The sequence below is a fragment of the Bos grunniens genome, chromosome 21 (assembly GCF_055505025.1).
Source record: "Bos grunniens cultivar Pamir isolate PY7600 chromosome 21, Bosgru_T2T1.0, whole genome shotgun sequence".
In the NCBI taxonomy this organism is placed as follows: domain Eukaryota; kingdom Metazoa; phylum Chordata; class Mammalia; order Artiodactyla; family Bovidae; genus Bos; species Bos grunniens.
The window spans coordinates 25,890,472-25,908,543 of NC_141185.1; the positions used below are offsets into that span (position 1 = coordinate 25,890,472).

The following is an 18,072-nucleotide window of genomic DNA, read 5'->3' on the forward strand; positions in this document are numbered from 1 at the left end:
ATGCAATGGTAGAGATGTGAGCAGCCAGAGGGGAGTGATAGGTAACCAAGATGTGTACTTTTGGGGCCAGGGGAAGCTTCCTGGAACAGAGGACACCTTAAAGATGTGAGGATGGGGGGTGAGTTGGGTGAGAGGGAAGATGAGCATTTTTGGCAAAGGCAGGGAAGAAACAGTGCATGGTAAATATATGAAACTATAAGCAGATCTCTGACTTTCTTTCCCATTTACTGACTATGTTCAGTTCTGAAAGGTTGTTGTTGAATCACGCGAATACACCAGGATTCTTGGCCCCCGGAGGAGAAGAATTCAATCCGGGGCCAGAGACGAGGCTTGATCGCTCAGAGCTTTTGTGTAGTAAAGTTTTATTAAAGTATAAAGGAGATAGAGAAAGCTTCTGACATAAGCATCAGAAGGGGGCAGAAAGAGTACCCGCTTGCTAGTGTTGACAATGAAGTTATATACTCTCTAATGAATCCAAAGAATGTCTGGAGGTTGTAAAGACCTCATCAGACCTACTCCCATAATTTACATTTTAAGATAACAGAATTAGCCAGAAGGTTTAATCCAAAGACTGTCCTTAATCTAGAGACTGTCCTCAGGCAGGATACATTATTGTTATATAATCCTAAGGAATGTGGAGAAAGAAAAAAAGTTTGTCCTTTCTTCCTCCTTGAGAATTCCAGACCCCTCTCTCCTTGGGGACCCCTAGATTTCCTATCAACCTGCCTAGGAAATGACTCTCTCATTCCCCCCTTTTCTTTTAGGAGAATTATGTTGCCTAGGGAAAAGGGGCGTCATTCTCGTTCCATAACTGCTTCCGAGCTGACAAGGGGCGTTGTCCCTAAATTGGTGAGGCAACATATTCTCCTAATCCTCATATTGAGGATATCTGATCCAGGGGCCCCAAATAGTAGCTGGAGGAAGCTACAGCAGTAGCAGGAGTTTGAGCAACCATTTGTAACTTAAAAGCTTTCATGCGGCTAGAAACAAACCCAGTTATACAATTACAGATGCAGGGAGCAAACAGCAAAAACAAAACAATCAGAATCAAAATTAAAAGTCACATTATGTCCATAGTTAAAGTACAAAGTTGCACCAGTCCATTTTAGGGTTGGTAGATGTCATCAGATGAAGAAGAGGCATCGCATGTGATTGTTGTCGAAGGTATTCACAGACTTGGAGAAAGTCTTTTTCTTGAAGTGGGGATGTCCACCACAGGAAGCCTTCCACTGACGAAGAGGGGAGTTCTCCGCAGACCCAGCAGTTAGACCGATTGTGGAATGCAGCATAAGAGTGAGCCCAGGACAGGAGGACATTGTCTTGAGGATCCAATGGCAGACTCAGGATATTTGGAGTCAGCAGAAGTAGACTCACATAGATTATCAGGCCCATCTGCTGCCCTTTGCTTAATTCTAGAGCTCGGGTCAGGGCCACAAGCTCCGCTAACTGAGCACTGGCTCCCTGGGGGAGAGATTTTGCTTCCAAAACCTGTTCAGCAGTCACCACGGCGTAACCTGCTTTACGGTTTCCATCCTGAACAAAAGAACTGCCATCTGTAAATATTTCCATGTCAGGATTGTCTAATGGGGTATCCTTTAGATCCTCCCAAGCTGCATAGTTCAAAGTTAGGAATTGAGAACAATCGTGATCAGGTGTTTCATTTTCCTTCTCAGGAAGGAAAGTGCCAGGATTTAAATTTCCACAAACTTTAAGCTTAGCTTCTGGTCCTTCTAACAACAATGACTGATACTTAAGAGGCCTACTGTCTGTCATCCAAATATTAACCTTAGAATTTAAGATTCCACTCACATCATGAGAAGTCAGTACAGTAAGGTTTCATCCATTAATTATTTTTAAAGCTTCAGGTGCTAATAAAGCCGCTGCCCCAATTACTCTTAGGCAGTGGGGCCACCCACATGAAACTACAACTAATTCTCTGCTTAGATAAGCAATAGGTTGTTGGTGAGGCCCTCGGGGTTGTGTCAAAACTCCCAATGCCACACCTTTTCTTTCAGTGACAAACAAATTAAATTCTGACCCTGTGGGCAAGCTCAGAGCTGGAGCTTGCAGGAGAGCAGTCTGAAGAACCTTAAAAGCCTTTTGAGTTTCTGGAGACCAAACCAGTTTGTCGGTTTGGGCCTGCTGAGTTTCAGCTATAAGTTTATATAAAGGCCGAGCAAGTTCCCCGTAACCCGGAATCCAAATGTGACAGTAACCTGTGATTCCCAAAAATCCTCTCAATGTCTTAAAGTCATAGGTAGGGGGTGATTTAGTATAGGTTTAATTCTCTCAGGGCCTATGGCCCTAGTCCCTTCTGATATGATTAGGCCCAGATATCTAACAGATTGTTGACAAAGCTGAGCCTTTTCTCTTGATGCCTTGTAACCACAGCCTGCCAGAAAGTTTAAGAAATCTTCTGAGGCTCGCGAACAAGCTTCCTCTGTCTCAGCACAGAGCAAAATATCATCTACATATTGTAACACCACTGCTTCAGAGCTGTTAAAGTTTTGTAAATCCCGTGACAAACTTTGTCCGAATAAGTGAGGACTGTCATGAAATCCCTGGGGCAAAACTGTCCAGGTTAACTGAGAAGCTGGCTGCGTAGGGTCTTCAAAGGCAAATAGGAATTGGCTTTTTTCCGCCAAAGGCACTGAATAGAAGGCATCCTTTAAATCAATTACTGAGAAATATTTGGCCCGTTCAGGAATTTCAGACAATAGAGTATAAGGATTAGGCACCACGGGGTGTAAAGGAACTACAGCCTCATTTATTATTCGTAAATCTTGAACTAGTCTCCATTTACCATTCGATTTCTTTATACCCAAAATAGGAGTGTTGCAAGGACTGTTACAGGGAATTAATAGTCCCTGCTCCTTTAAATTTTCGATGATGGGTTTTAACCCTTCCTTACTTCAGGTTTCAGTGGATACTGCTTCTTATGTGGAAATATGTGTGGGTCTTTGAGCTTAACAACTACAGGAATAGCATTTTGTGCTCGACCCACAGATTTTCCATCAGCCCATACTCTAGGATTTACATTTTGTTCAACTAAAGGGAGAGAAAGGGAGGGCTCCATATTCATGAAAACAGAGGCATGGACCTTGCTCAGTATATCCCTTCCCAAAAGGGGTGAGGGAGATTCTGGCAAGATCAGAAACTCGTGTGAAAACAGCACAGAATCCCAGTTGCAAGATAAAGAATAACTGAAATAATACCTTTTGGCTCGTCCAGACAGTCCCATTATGGAAGCGGATCGGGAAGAAAGTGGGCCAGGGGCTTCAGTAAGCACAGAATAAGTTGCCCCAGTATCTAAAAGGAAATCGACGGATTGGCCCCCCACAACTATTAATACCCGGGGTTCCTCAGGTGTAATTAGGACGGGAGCTTGTGTGGGGACCCCCGGGCACCTTCAGTCCTGATTGTCTTGAGAGTCCGACCCCGGAGACCTACGCCTCTGGGGGCAGTCTCTCTTCCAGTGTGGTCCTTTGCAGACCGGACATGGAGCCGGGGGCGGCTTAGATGCCTGAGGGCAATCCCGCTTGAGGTGCCCCTCCTTTCCACAGCAGTAGCAAGCCCATCCCTTTTCACCTGGGCCCCTCTGGGCATTTTTCTCAGGCTGTTTAAGAACGTTTTTCATAGCCATGGCGAAGGCTTCCGCCTTTTCCTTTGTCTTTTTTTGCCTTTCTTTCTTTTCCTCATATTCCCTACCATAATAGACTGTCTGAGCCAGTTGTAACAGAGTATCTAAAGACTGATTTGGTCCATACGCCTGTTTTAATAGCTTACGGCGGATATCTGAAGCTGACTGAGTGAGAAATCTATCCTTTAAGATCACTTTTCCCTCTTCACTTTTGGGATCAATCTCAGTGAATCTGCGAAGGCCTTCTCTCAGTCTATCTAGGAATTTACCAGGAGTTTCTTTCTCCTCCTGTTCTCTATCTGCCAATTTGCCATAGTTTAAAGGCTTAGAACGCGCCTGCCTAAGTCCTTCAAGAATACATCTAACAAAATGACTCTGATCCCATCTTCTTTTAGCTGTGTTGTAGTCCCAGTCTGGTTCTATAGTTGGAACCGCCTGATTCCCAGTGGGGAGGGCCGCTATCTCGTTCTCCCTCTTCCCTACTGATTCATTACCAAGCCACTCATCTCCATAAGCAACCGCTTTTCCCAAAACTCGAGTCTTTGACTCAGGAGTCAGCGTTTGTCCCAAGATATACATCACATCCTTTCAAGTGAGATCATAAAGCAAAGTAACACCTTTAAAAGCTCTGATATATTTTTCTGGGTCCTCTAAATAGTCTCCCAGATCCTCCTTGATTCTTTGTATTTCTTGATAAGAAAAAGGCTTATTAACTCTCACAGACTGATTATTTCTCCCGGTGGATGTTTCATAAAGAGGCAACAGCTTGTGTGGCTGTTCCTCAGTCTCTCTGGCTGCTCTGCGCATATGATCCCAGGGATAGATTGGAGAAACCTGTTTCTCCTCTTCTCTTTGTCTCCTGTCCTCCATCTCATCTCTTACTTCAATGGTCTGAGTTTCTACTGAAACCAGAGTAGTCTGAGGTCGTACTGAGACAGGAGTTGTTTGGACCTCCATGTGGGCAGTTTGAATCCCAGTTTGGAGTCCCAGGTACGGGGGCAAAGGAAGAGGATAGGGAGGAGCTGAAGGTTTCACACCCAAATCTATACCCTTAGGACATAAGTCTGGCATATTTCGCAGAGAGAAAAAGGGCAACACATATGCTACTTCTACCCATTTCCCTTGTTCCTTACAGAACCGGTCTAATTGTAGAACAGTATTATACTTAAGAGACCCTCCAACTGGCCACCGTTCGCCGTCCTCCAATGGATACCGTGGCCATGTAGTATCACATAGGAAGACCAGGTGTGTCTTCTTTAAGCCCTGGGGATCAAATCTATCCCAGTTTTTCAGGATACAGTTCAAAGGAGTGAGGCTGGAATTGTTAGCTCCCATCTGTAAGAGAGAAAAAAAGCGACCAGCGCCATTTTTTCTACCGGAGGCGTCCCTCCCTGCTCTAGATGGGGGTGTAGACAGACGTTACACCAAAAGCTTTTCCTTCCTGGTCGGACTTAGTCTGTCCCTTACCGACGCAGGGGCCATACTCGTCCCTCCCGGTTCTACCACCGAGACGGGGTGGGGATGTACCAGGGGTAGACTTGATAGCATCCCTACTTGACGTCCAGCTCTTCACCCTTAACCTTGCTTGCCTCTGATGTCACCCGGGGTGAATCAGAGTAACCTTCCGGAATGCCTCCCAAGCTAAGACCGTTGTGGGAAACATTCGTCCCCTGAGTGCCTGTGCACGACCCTGAGTATTTTCTGACCACAATAAGACCGACGCGAACATAAAACTGAGATGTTCTTTCCAAGCATCACCACACCAGTATAACAGCCTCCTCTGATCCACTAAGAGCCGGCATTACCAAAGAAAAAAAAACCCATCGCAGTCCCAATCTGAGTAACCTTTAACCTCAGAGATGTTCTGGGAGCTAGAGTTCCATCTAGCTTCCGAACTTTCGATTCCTAGTGAGGCTAGACACTTTCTTGACTACCAATCCAAGTTTGGGACCTAAGCCACAGTACACAGTAACAGTATAGATCACAAGTCCCTTGAAAGTCTATGATCCGATAGATTAGGTTAGTACTTCTAATTCCCAAGGAGTTATGAAATGGTCAAAGAGACCGAAAAGTTTGACCGAGAAAGGAGAGTTCGGTCCACACGCTTTGCCCATTTCTGGTCGGTTCCCGAAGGAGACATTGGGTGCCTCTTGGCATTGGCAGGTCGGTATAACGCCCCGACAGGTTTCTGCCATAAGCCGTATGAGATCACCGTGGAACTGCAGAGCAGGGCTCCTTACTTGTTTTACGCAGGGCATGTCATTCATTCACACAAGCACACGGTTGAGTTAGTAAAGCACAGCAGAAAACGTGTTCGCTAAGAGAACAAAGAACTAAAGCTCCAAGCATCCTTACCTTGTCCTGAAGGATCCCGGACGAGCCCCCAAGATGAAAGGTTGTTGTTGAATCACGCGAATACACCGGGATTCTTGGCCCCCGGAGGAGAAGAATTCAATCCGGGGCCAGAGACGAGGCTTGATCGCTCAGAGCTTTTGTGTAGTAAAGTTTTATTAAAGTATAAAGGAGATAGAGAAAGCTTCTGACATAGGCATCAGAAGGGGGCAGAAAGAGTACCCGCTTGCTAGTGTTGACAATGAAGTTATATACTCTCTAATGAATCCAAAGAATGTCTGGAGGTTGTAAAGACCTCATCAGACCTACTCCCATAATTTACATTTTAAGATAACAGAATTAGCCAGAAGGTTTAATCCAAAGACTGTCCTTAATCTAGAGACTGTCCTCAGGCAGGATACATTATTGTTATATAATCCTAAGGAATGTGGAGAAAGAAAAAAAGTTTGTCCTTTCTTCCTCCTTGAGAATTCCAGACCCCTCTCTCCTTGGGGACCCCTAGATTTCCTATCAACCTGCCTAGGAAATGACTCTCTCAGTTCCTTGCATTATGCTGGTATTTAGAACCAGGTTTGAAAGCATCCATGGATGCAAGAAGAAAATTGTAAATGGAATTAGGGTCACCTGGTGCCTAGTGGTGACATGTTCCAAGGTAGAGACAATAAGGGCAAATCTCAGAGCCGGCGTCATCAAATTTTTCAAACCATCCCCGCCCCAGTCTCTTGGTGGGAAGACAGAGCCTGAATATTTTTTCCTATCAGAGGAAACAGGACAAACAATATTTAAGCTGGGATGGGCGGGCAGGTGTCCAGTATCTATGTAAAAGATGAGTTACTTGCTCAGAGAAGACCTGATATTCAAGAAGTCAGCCAAAAATATGAGTCACCTCATTAGCCTCTTTAAAAGGTAGAACATGCCAAGGCAGAGAAAGTAAATAGACTCTTTTACTAACTTGGATTAAGATGTACCCTTAGATATAAGATTTCTCTAGAAATGAAAAAAAATTCTCTCCACACACATACTTGGCTCAATTAAAATATATTTTAAAGAGTAAGCAGATAACAACAGACTTGTCAAATGAATGACTCAATAGAGATGCATGAAATATATTTGAGTAGTTTCAAAGGTTGTTTTTAAAATAGAGAACCTATTAAAATCTATGAAATAGACTTCAGAAAATTGATTTCTAGGAGTGAATCCTGCAAATGACTGTTTAGAGACCATGAAGAGGGGAATTTCTGGTGGATCCCCTGGGCCAACATTGTCCTGCAAAGGATGTGAAGAGAGGAAGGTGTTAGTGCATCTCTGGCCCATGGTGTCTCCACAGTGAACAAAAGAATAAGCCTTTTGGAGGAGGGGATGAATAGTGGCTTGATATTGTTTATGAAGAATTTCCAAATCAGAGAAGGCGGCCCTCTATCTGAAAGACTTGATGTCTTTGCCCACCTACCCTGGCAAACAGGATGTGGACTGCACCAGATAAAATATTAGAACTTGACCTCTGAGCCACATATTTAAATTCATTTCTGGCTTAATTCTTTCCAAAAGCAATTGAGTTTGACTATTGTGATTCAGCCATCTGCAGTCCATGTTTAGAACTGTGCCTGGTATCATTGTTTCTGAGACTTTTCCAGTTAATATTATTAAGGGGTGGATATATGATTTCCTGGGTGGTTTGATTCACTCTTCTGGCCCATTTTGATAAGAAAGTGTCTACCTGCTGTACCTGGGGGCTTTAATTGGCTTTTTGAATTTTTGCTTGTGAGGAAATAATATAGAAGAACAGATCCACTCTACTGGTTACCTTTTAGTTATAGAATTCTGTTTAATTTGCAAAAACCATTTATACATTCTAACTATTAACTTAGCCTTTTTTGCCTGCCTTACAAAAGCTGCTCTTAGGAAATAAAGCATTTGAGACCCAGTGGGAAAGATTCCAAGCTCATAGTGACAAATCTCCTGAGTTATCCTGATTCCCACCTGAGATTTTGGGATTTTCCATAAAGAAGGGGGAGGAAGGGTTTGGCCCCATTTGGAATACAGATAATAGAGAGTAAATAGACTTGTCTGTTTTTCAGATAATTGTGGGTTATGAAATAAAGCTAAGTAGGTAGGAAATCCTACGCAGATTACAAAAGACGTTTTACATCTCTGCATTAGCACACACGATTTTGGGCCCTGAAGCAATGTCTGATAGACCAGTTGAACGTGCTAGGGCAATTGTTTAATGAATCCAGAAGCAATGGTTGGAATTAGATTGTGGATTATAGATTCCTAGAACTGGAAAGGACTTCAGAGATTTTCTATGTAAAGCCTTTTGCTTACAGTGAGGAAAGGGAGGCTCAGAGAAGCTAGGCTATTTTGAACGATTATCATGGGGCTAGAACCTGGGTTTCCTGATTGCTTAGCACTATGTTTTAATGCAGGGTCAACCAGGCCTCAGAAAATGGTCTGCTGCTTTCACTGTGGATGTACCCCAGAACATGTGTCACGGGTAGCACATGCCTCCTCACAGTTAACCTGCTACTCAAAGATCATGAGGCATCTTGTTCTCACTTGTTTTGGCCACATCTCTGTGAGGTAGGCAGTATTCTTTGGACTCAGAGCTCAGCTCTGCCATTAGCTGGGGGAGGCTCAGAGGGTCCTTTGAGAGCCAGTTCCCAGGCTGGTGTTTTCTACATGAAACATGCTCTTTCCCTAGGATTCTCTCCTAAGCTGAAGGGGAAAGTATTCAGCCCTAGGATTCTCTGCTTTGCTGAAAGATTGATAACACTTACAGAAACCTTGGTCAAACTAAGCACTCTCAGTTTTAAAAAATAGAAAATAAAGTATTTTATTTTATCTTCATTTATTTCTTCTCTGATTCTTTATGTATCTCCAACCTTCTGACCTACAAAATTTTCCTTCTGCCTGAAGATTTTTTAACTTTTCCTGTAGGGCAAAATGGCTTGCAATGGATCCTATCAAGTTTGTCTTGAGTGTGAAATTGCTGTTTCTCCTTCACTTCTGATGGATAATTTGAATGGATATAGAATTAAACATTGATGGTTTTGTTCTTTCAACACTCTCCTTACTTACATGATTTCTAGTGAGAAGTCAGCTCTTATGTGTAGAATAAAAATGACAGTTCACAGAGTCTGTGCCACATGTAGTCCTGAGTGCAAGGGAAGCAGTTAATAAAGGTTTGCTCTTTCTCTTGCCTTTTATAATAAAATTTCTGAATATGTTGTTTTCTGAATAGTTTAAGGAAAATGATTTCAATTTTTTTTCTGTTTATGAAGATAATACATTTTCGTTGTAGAAAATAAAACAGTTTTGAAAATTATGAAGTTATGAATGTCTACAATCCAGGAATAATTATTCTGCATCTTTTTAGACTAGTTATTCTGCTGCTGCTGCTGCTGCTGCTGCTAAGTCGCTTCAGTCATGTCCGACTCTTTGTGACCCCATAGACGGCAGCCCATGAGGCTCCCCAGTCCCTGGGATTCTCCAGGCAAGAACACTGGAGTGGGTTGCCATTTCCTTCTCCAATGCATCAAATTGAAAAGTGAAAATGAAGTTGCTCAGTTGTGCCCGACTCTTAGTGACCCATGGACTGCAGTCTACCAGGCTCCTCCATCCCTGGGATTTTCCAGGCAAGAGTACTGGAGTGGGGTGCCATTGCCTTTTCCGATAATTATTCTACTTTTTTTTATTCTTTATACTTTTACAACATTCTTCCAGTCATCTCTCTATGCATCTATGTGCATATAGACATATGTCTATGTTTGCATATATGATTTTATGTAAAATGAAATCATAATATAAATGCTCTTTTGCAATTTACTCAACAAAGGGTCAGTTCACAGAAAGTGCTAATGGGTGTTTCGTGCCAGATCTGGGAGCATCTTTAGTCCCAAATTTAGGACACGATGGATGACACAGTCTTATCTCATCGATGAAAAGTTTGTGAGACTTATTTGGCACTCTTCTCCCGCACGTGTCCTTTTCCTCTACTCAATAGAGAGAGTACATCACTGAGCCCATACAATGTACTTTCTGGAGTTTGCAAAAGGTTTGCCAAACAGGGCAATCTGTTTTATTTACCCTAACAAAAGCCAGGGTAAATAAGTGTGTCTACTGCTACTGTCACCTGTGTCGTTCCTTGAAGCCCCTCCTTTTGACCCTCCTCCCATTTTCCATAGAAGAGACCCACAGGAGGGCACACAGTGCTGTGTACTTTAACCTGTTGGGTCTTGCTGATCTGTAACCATGGGCAACCATTGTTTTTCTTTTTAGTTAACTTTTATTGGAGTATAGTTGCTTTACAGTGTTGTGTTAGTTTCTACTGTACAACAAAGTGAACCAGCTATGTGTGCTAAATTGCTTCAGTCAGGTCCAACTCTTTGCAATCCTATGGACTCGGAGTCCACCAGGCTCCTCTGTCCATGGGATTCTCCAGGCAAGAATGCTGGAGTGGGTTGCCATACCCTCTTCCAGGGGATCGTCCCGATTCAGGGATCGAACCTGCATCTCTTACATCTCCTGCATTGGCATGCGCGTGCGCGCACACACACACACACATATACAGAAAAGCTAGTGTCCTCTCTCTCTCTCTCTCTCTCTATATATATACACACACACACACACACACATATATATACACATATATCCCTTCTTTTTGGATTTCCTTCCCATTTAGATCACCACAGAGCATGAGTGGAGTTCACTGAGATACATAGCAAGTTCTCATATATGTAGCATCTTCTTCACATAGAAAGTGAAGTCTCTCAGTCATGTCCAACTCTTTGCGACCCCCTGGACTGTAGCCTACCAGGCTCCTCTGTCCATGGGATTTTCAGGCAAGAATACTGGAGTGGGTTGCCATTTCCTTCTCCAGGGGAACTTGCCAATCCAGGGATTGAACCCGGGTCTCCTGCATTGCAGGCAGACACTTTACTGTCTGAGCCACCAGGGAAGTAAAAAATATCCAAATAGGAGTGAAGGAGAAGCTGTTAAAATTCAACTCTGGTGGGATTTGAACCCACAACCTTTGAATAACTACACCCAGGCTGGCTAGAAGTCCAATGTGCTATCCAGTGCACCTCAGAGCCAGTTTGTTCTCATGAGTTATCTATTTTATGGGCTTCCCTGGTGGCTCAGAGGTTAAAGCGTCTGCCTGCAATGCAGGAGACCTGGGTTCGATCCCTGGGCTGGGAAGATCCCCTGAGAAGGAAATGGCAACCCACTCCAGTATTCTTGCCTGGAGAATCCCATGGACGGAGGAATCTATTTTATACATAGTATCAATAGTGTATATATCATTCCCAATCTCCCAATTCTTCCCACCCCTCCCTTTCCTCCTTTGGTGTCCATACATTTGTTCTCCACATTTGTGTCTCTATTTCTGTTTTGCAAATAAGATCATCTATACTATTCTACTAGATTCCACATATATGCATTAATATATGATATTTATTTTTCTGTCTGATGTACTTCACTCTGTATGACAAGCTCTATATCCATTCATGTTACTGCAAATGACCTGATTTTGTTCCTTTTAATCATTGTTTTTGTTTAGACTGATCTCCTTGGTGGGCCAGTGGCTTGCCCTTGTCAGATAGACAAATTGACATTACTCATGCTCTGCCCTTCACCTGCCTCCCACCTTAATCCATATTCCCAGTCTCTTTGGGCCTGCAATAGTAGTGATCTGAGTGATGATTTCACACCAAGCATTAGGAAGGCATGAGGACTGATTCTGCCAAGAGTTATAACCCGATACCGCTCTCTGCCCATTCATGTCAGTACCCATTGGTAGAAAATAGAGATCAGGGAAAATCTTTGAGGATTGGGAGATTTGGCTTCTACTTTAATCACCTTGTGTAGGGATTTCACACTTTTGGAAAGGTTCTCACTCATGAAGGAAGGATGCTATTTATGTGGTCCCAGCTCCCCAGCATAAGATAGAGGTGACCTTTCTTATCCTCTGAGATCCTGTGATTAGAGCTAGTAATTTAATAATAGTCTTTCCAGGGTGTTTTCTGTTTTGTCATAATTGGGCCCCCTCACTCTCAGAGTCTGAGTTCAGAGTTTCTTCTCAGTCTCCCCTTCCCTCACCACAGGAATCTGCACTGGTTAATTTGTGCCAGATGTACTGAGGTAGTTTCATGAGGCAGCTTTCATCTAGGAAGAGGTGGGCTGAGCACACCTACTCATTTCCCACCATCTCCAGAAGGAGCAGCTTTTAACTATGACTCAGTGACGCAGGGCTTCTAACCACAATCTGAAGATGAAAGGCCCATCACCAATTTTATCTGCTTATCAAAAACCAGACAGTGGTGGTGACATGCAATCAAGGCTCACTGGCCTGCCCTGAGAGGGCTCTGCCAGGCCCTCCTGGGGAGATGAAGACATTCTGCAGCCACAGGGGAGGTTCTGGAAATTCTGACCTTCTCATGCCAGTTTTCTGTCATAACTGAAGATTATCCAGATATACTCTTAATAGGAATGTTGGTAAATTTAAAGGAAATATAATATTCTTAAGTAAGAGTTTTACTTTTCTGAGCTCTTCTTCTGAGGGTAAACCTCTCATTTATGTAGCCGCTGTTCTCCGAGAATGTTGTATACATGCGTGTGTGCGGTTTCTCATTCACTAATTACTTTATGCTTCATCCCCACACATTGAGAATGACTACATAAGGAGCTCTGGGGGAGCTAGAAGGGAAAGAGAAGGCATAGACTCCTGCCTTGGAAATTCTGCAAGAAAGTAAATGAGCTTTCATACTTTTGTATTCCTTTTGCACTCAAAAGTGGACACCTTACAACTCATATTTCTAAATTTGAAAGGGACCTAGAGGAGTGGGACGGGGGGTGCAGTGGAGGGAGGCTCAAGAGGGAGAGGATATATGTATACCTGTGGCTGATTCATGTTGCTGTACAGCAGAAACTAACATAACACTGTAAAGCAATTATACTCCAATTAAAGAAATAAAAAATATTTGGTAGGAAATCTGTGATGAACATGTCTTACCTGTGAATGAAAGGTTGGTGCTATTTTGTAATTAAATGTACTCATCTGTGAGGAAGCTGAATTTGGGACTGGTTTGAATTTTGATTTTGCTTCTTCTACTTCCGGTTTAACAGATGGGCTAAAGAGAGGCTGCCCAGGGATCAGGAGAAGTGTGTGCATGCTCAGTTGTGTCCAACTCACTGTGACCTCACAGACTGTAGCCCGCCAGTCTTCTCTGTCCATGGGATTTTCCCAGCAAGAATACTGAGTGGGTGGCCATTCCCTTCTCCAGGGGATCTTCCTGACCCAGGGATCAAATCCATGTCTCCTGCATTGGCAGGCAGGTTCTTTACCACTGAGCCACCTGGGAATCCAGGCTTGCTTTTTCCTGAAGATGTAGACAAAAGTGACCTTGTGCCCTTGACATTTTCCATTTGCCTTTCTGTCAACTCTTCACCTGTTGACGGCATCGGTGGTTCCCTTGCCCTCTGTCTCCTGGTAGGTTTGATAGTAGGAACATCTACTGTATACTGGAGGTTAGGAGGGGAGCAGGGTCAGAATATTTATTCTCTCAGATCCCTTCTTGCTAGGTTGCTGTGAGTTGCCTGTGTCCATCTATCTATGATCACAAGTCTTGCCAGGAAGTTCATACTCTCTATGAGAGGCTAAGATAGATGGTCTCTCTTCTTGCCCTTTCAGCGTCTTTGAACAAAAGAAGCACTAATAAGAAGCATTGCCTGTGTCTTTTAGAAACCTGAAGTCAGTGAGGTGAAACCCAATATCAAGAATTTGAAGCAAAGTAACTTGTGGAGAAGAAATGTAAAGAAAACATTAGTGGTTTGGCTAAAGCCTAATTAGAGCAAAGTGCATTAAGTAGATTTTCTGGTTTTCAAAAACTTGAATTGTAATACATTTTTTGATATGCTGTTTTAATTTTTAGTAGTAAATAAATATGTATTAAGAGGATCTTATGACAACTGTGATGTATTGTGTGCCTTAAAAAGAACATGGGAGACTGTAGCAGTAGACACCATTTACTGTTTACCTGGGACTTCCCTGATGGCTCAGATGGTAAAGAATCCACCTGCAATGCAGGAGACCTGGGCTAGATGCCTGGATGGAAAAGATATCCTTAGAAGGGAATGGGTACCCATTCCAGTATTCTTGCCTGGAGTATTCCAAGGACAGAGGAGCGTGGCAGGCTACAGTTCATGGGGTCACAAAGAGTCGGACACGACTGAGCAACTAACACTTTCACTTCACACTTTTTTCTTTGGCTACACCCAAGGTTGTAGAGGGGCTTACATTCAGCCCCTTTTTGTAAATAACCTCTTTTTATTAGACCTTCCTCTGTTACCACTTTAAGTATGGCATCTTTTCCTGCTGGATTCTGACTATTGTACTTGGTGAATATTTTCTCATTTGATGACAAAGAACAGAAGCTCACACATACTAGCTCAAGTACAAAGTGAATTTACTGAAAAGACACAGGGCAGGTATGGAACATACACCCAGTTATCTGGAAAGTCAGTCAGTATACTAAACCATTTCTTCAGTCACTGGTGGCAACCTGTCTTCTCTTATCTCCACTCTTTTACATCTGCTTTCTTCTGCTGCTCTCTGTGTATTGGCATTCTCTGTCTGTCTTTCTCATGGATTTTCTGACTTAGTTTGATCATGGCACAAACTCTGGCTTCAACCCTATTTAAACTCTAAGTTCAAGGAATCCCCACTGTTTAACCATGTCTCTCAGTGTCCTATTTCCAATTCCCTGCCAGAGAAAATCTGAGTGGCCTAGTTTGAGTTAAGCCCATTTACGGCCCACTGAGTTGTGACAGAGGAGAAGGGAACACAAGAATGTCCTTCCTAGGGATGTGAACAAGTCATCCAAGAAAGGCATGTGGTTGGGGGACAGTTGTTAGCATGTCTACATAGTACAACAAGTCAGTCTTGTGAAAAAAACATCTGATTAAAATGCTAGGTAAGAGGGACTTGTCCTTAAGTCATTTGGAAAGCCCATTTGTCTGCTTCATTCTTTAAACATTTCAGTGGAAAGACATTTAGTAATTCCAGAAACTTGGAAGACAGATCTGATGATTTCTCCTATATATAGCATGCTATGGATGTTGCTCATTTATTTCTTCTTTTCTACCTTTCATAGTAACCAATCCACTTTTCAAGGTGACATTCACAGGATCCTTTTTGGTGACTATGGTGAAAAGCAATTAATAAGATATAGAAACAACCCTGACCATTCTTTAGGATAAACATGCAATTATATTTGGGGATGTGCCTGTATTACAATCAGCTTTTCAGTCCTCACTCAACTATTAGCATATAACCAAAGATTATAGAACATCAGAGGAGGTGTCTAATGAGGGGGAAAATGGGGACAGAGAAGGGGAAGGAGGGTGGTGGGAAGAGAGAGGGAGCACAAACAGAAACAAAGCAATTTGGAAGAATCAGAGACTAAGCCAGGAGATGAATATTTAAAAAGCAATATTAAGGAACATTAAGTGGATTAAAAAATAAATTCTTAGATTTTAAAAATATAATAGCAAATTTGAAAAACTCAATAGAAGATTTAAGGATAAAGTTGAGTGAGTATCCCTAAAATAAAGCAAACATAAAACAAGATAGAAAATAAGGATGCCATGTTAATAAATTTTACAGACCAGTTCAAGACATCTAAATAACAAAAGTTCCTGAAGAAGAAAATAGAGAAAACAGGGGGAGAGAAACTCATCAATCAAACAATTCAAGACAATTTTCTGGAGAAAGACATACATTTCCAGACTGAAAGGGTTCATTCGTTATACCCCCTTAAAATGGATAAAAATAGACTCACACCAAAGTTCCACATAAGATTTCAGAATATTGAGGACAAAGAAGATCCTACGAGTTTTTAGCAAGGAGAAAAAGTACACCACATAAAGGGTCAATATCAGAATGGCTTAGGACTTCTCAAAAGCAGAATTAGAATCTAGTAAACAATAGAAAATATGCTTTCAAATTCTAAGGGGAATGATTGCCAGTCTTGAATTTGATACCCATTCAAAATATCAGTTGAATGTAAAGGAGGAATAAAGACATCTTCACTGGAAGCAAAAGGAATCATCAGCCAGTGAAGGGAGGCACCAGCAAGACAGAGAGAGTACCAGGCACAGACATATTGGAGCAGATCAGAAATCTCCAGAACACATCCAGGAAGGTGTGATTCACAGAATATCCCGTGTGTGAATGTCTTGAGAAAAGAGTTAGACAACTGACAAAGATAGGCTTTAATGCTTCCCTGGTGGCTCATCTGGTAAAGAATCTTTCCGCAATGTGGGAGACCTGGGTTCGATCCCTGGGTTGGGAAGATTCCCTGGAGAAGGGAAAGGCTACCCACTCCGGTATTCTGACCTGGAGATTTCCATGGACTCTACAGTCCATGGGGTTGCAAAGAGTCGGACATGACTGAGCAATTTTCACTTTCACATAGAAAACTAGGTAAAGACAGTAAGACAATTCCAGGGAGAATAAAAAGTTGTGCAGAAAAAGAAAAGTAATTATAATTATTACATGACTCATCTGTGAATAGCATTCATATAGTGATAATATTATAAATTACAAATACTGATCTATCTAAAATCATGGAATTTTAATTATGGGAAGATGAAAAAATGGGAAAGGTACTTGAGTACAGTGGGATGGATAAAAGGAAAAGAATAAAAACTTTAAATTTATAGCAGAAGGTTAAGAAATAATGTGTAAACCTGGGAGAAAAAAAAAAACAATCAAGTAGCAGAGTACAAAGTGTTATTTAAAGACCCAGAGACCAATTTCATTTAATTGGTGAAAAGATGTGAAAGTAATGACTGCAGGAAAGGGGGAAATGGGGCTACGGGAGAGAAGAAGCTACCACATTTTTGTAGTAAAGCTTGTAGAATTATTCGACTATTAACTGTAAACATGCGTACTTATATGATGCAAAAATTAAAAAAAAACAATAAAAAGAAACTTAATTAATAATTAAAAATATGCATAAATCCAGACAGCCATTGCTAAGTAATTGGAATGGGCAAACAGCACAGTCGTGCTTATTTGGGCAACATGAAAACTGTGAGGGTAGGAAAATCATTTTTATGAGTATGATTAGAGCATTGCTTATTTAAAGAAGTCTTGTAGAGTTAATCGATTTCACAGCGAGGTGTTTGGGGTACAAGCTTGAGCATAGTTTGTTTTTTTCATTGTGGGCAGCAAGGTGACAGGACAGGTCACAGGGCAAGAGATTGTCATTCTAGCAAAGGAGCAGACTTCAGATGTAAGCAGGGGAGGGCTCAGTTCCAGAGGGATCTGCTATATTAGTGCTAGTGATCTGGGCACATTGAATCCAAAGGCTTGCTGGGCAGAAAATCTGTATTAGAGACCTTACTTCCACCTCTGGCTAATGTATTATTTATATGTTACCTTTCTTTTCCCCATGTAGACTGGTCATCCAGCATCAGGCTAGGCTTTGTCTGTTAGTCCCTTTAGTCCAATAAGGCCCAACTTGGCCTTATTCTCATGCTAGGAATTTATTGAGCATTTATAATTAACTTATTTGGAATTCTCCAAACACTGTACTTTGCATGGTTTACCTGGATTGCCTCCACTCCCTGTGGTTGTAGCTATGATTATCAACACCATTTTATAGATGAAGAAATTATTTTAATGATAGAAAGGGGCTCATCCATGGTTGCAGTAGGAGAGCATGTCCATAGAATTCTCCAGGCAAGAATATTGGAGTGGGTTGCCATTCCCTTCTCCAAGGGATCTTCCTTGACCAAGGGATCAAACCCAAATCTCTTGCATTGCAGGCGGATTCTTTACCATCTGAGTCACCAGGGATGCCCATGAGAGCAGGCAGGAATTCAAACCAGTCATCTGGTTCCAGTCCTGGGCTCTAATTACAAGGCTCGCCATCTCCTATAGTCTGTGTTTGAGCTTCAGGATCTACTTGGATTCCCAGGCCTGGCCTTCCCTGACTGAACTTGCCTTTGCTTCCAAATCTTGAATCTGGTAGCCAGAGAGGTGAAGGCTGAGGTATCTGGTGGTCTTCACAGAA

General features: G+C 42.3%; 2 protein-coding genes across 6 annotated transcripts in view; one reads left to right on the plus strand and one right to left on the minus strand.

The window, feature by feature from the left end:
• EGLN3 (egl-9 family hypoxia inducible factor 3) overlaps window positions 1-18,072 on the plus strand; it is a 452,919-nt gene that overhangs the window by 147,937 nt on the left and 286,910 nt on the right. The gene's annotated exons all lie outside the window — the stretch shown is intronic.
• On the minus strand, window positions 346-9,678 carry LOC147349292 (uncharacterized). The gene is made up of 2 exons (XM_086363660.1): window positions 5,996-9,678; window positions 346-4,975 (listed from the first exon to the last, which is right to left on the minus strand). The coding sequence occupies exon 2, from the start codon at window positions 4,217-4,219 to the stop codon at window positions 3,410-3,412; it is 810 nt and encodes a 269-aa protein (XP_086219786.1). The 5' UTR covers window positions 4,220-4,975; window positions 5,996-9,678; the 3' UTR covers window positions 346-3,409.

Excerpts from the sequence above, each read along its gene's own strand:
- LOC147349292 (XM_086363660.1), bottom strand. The coding sequence starts at position 4,219 with ATGTATATCTTGGGACAAACGCTGACTCCTGAGTCAAAGACTCGAGTT.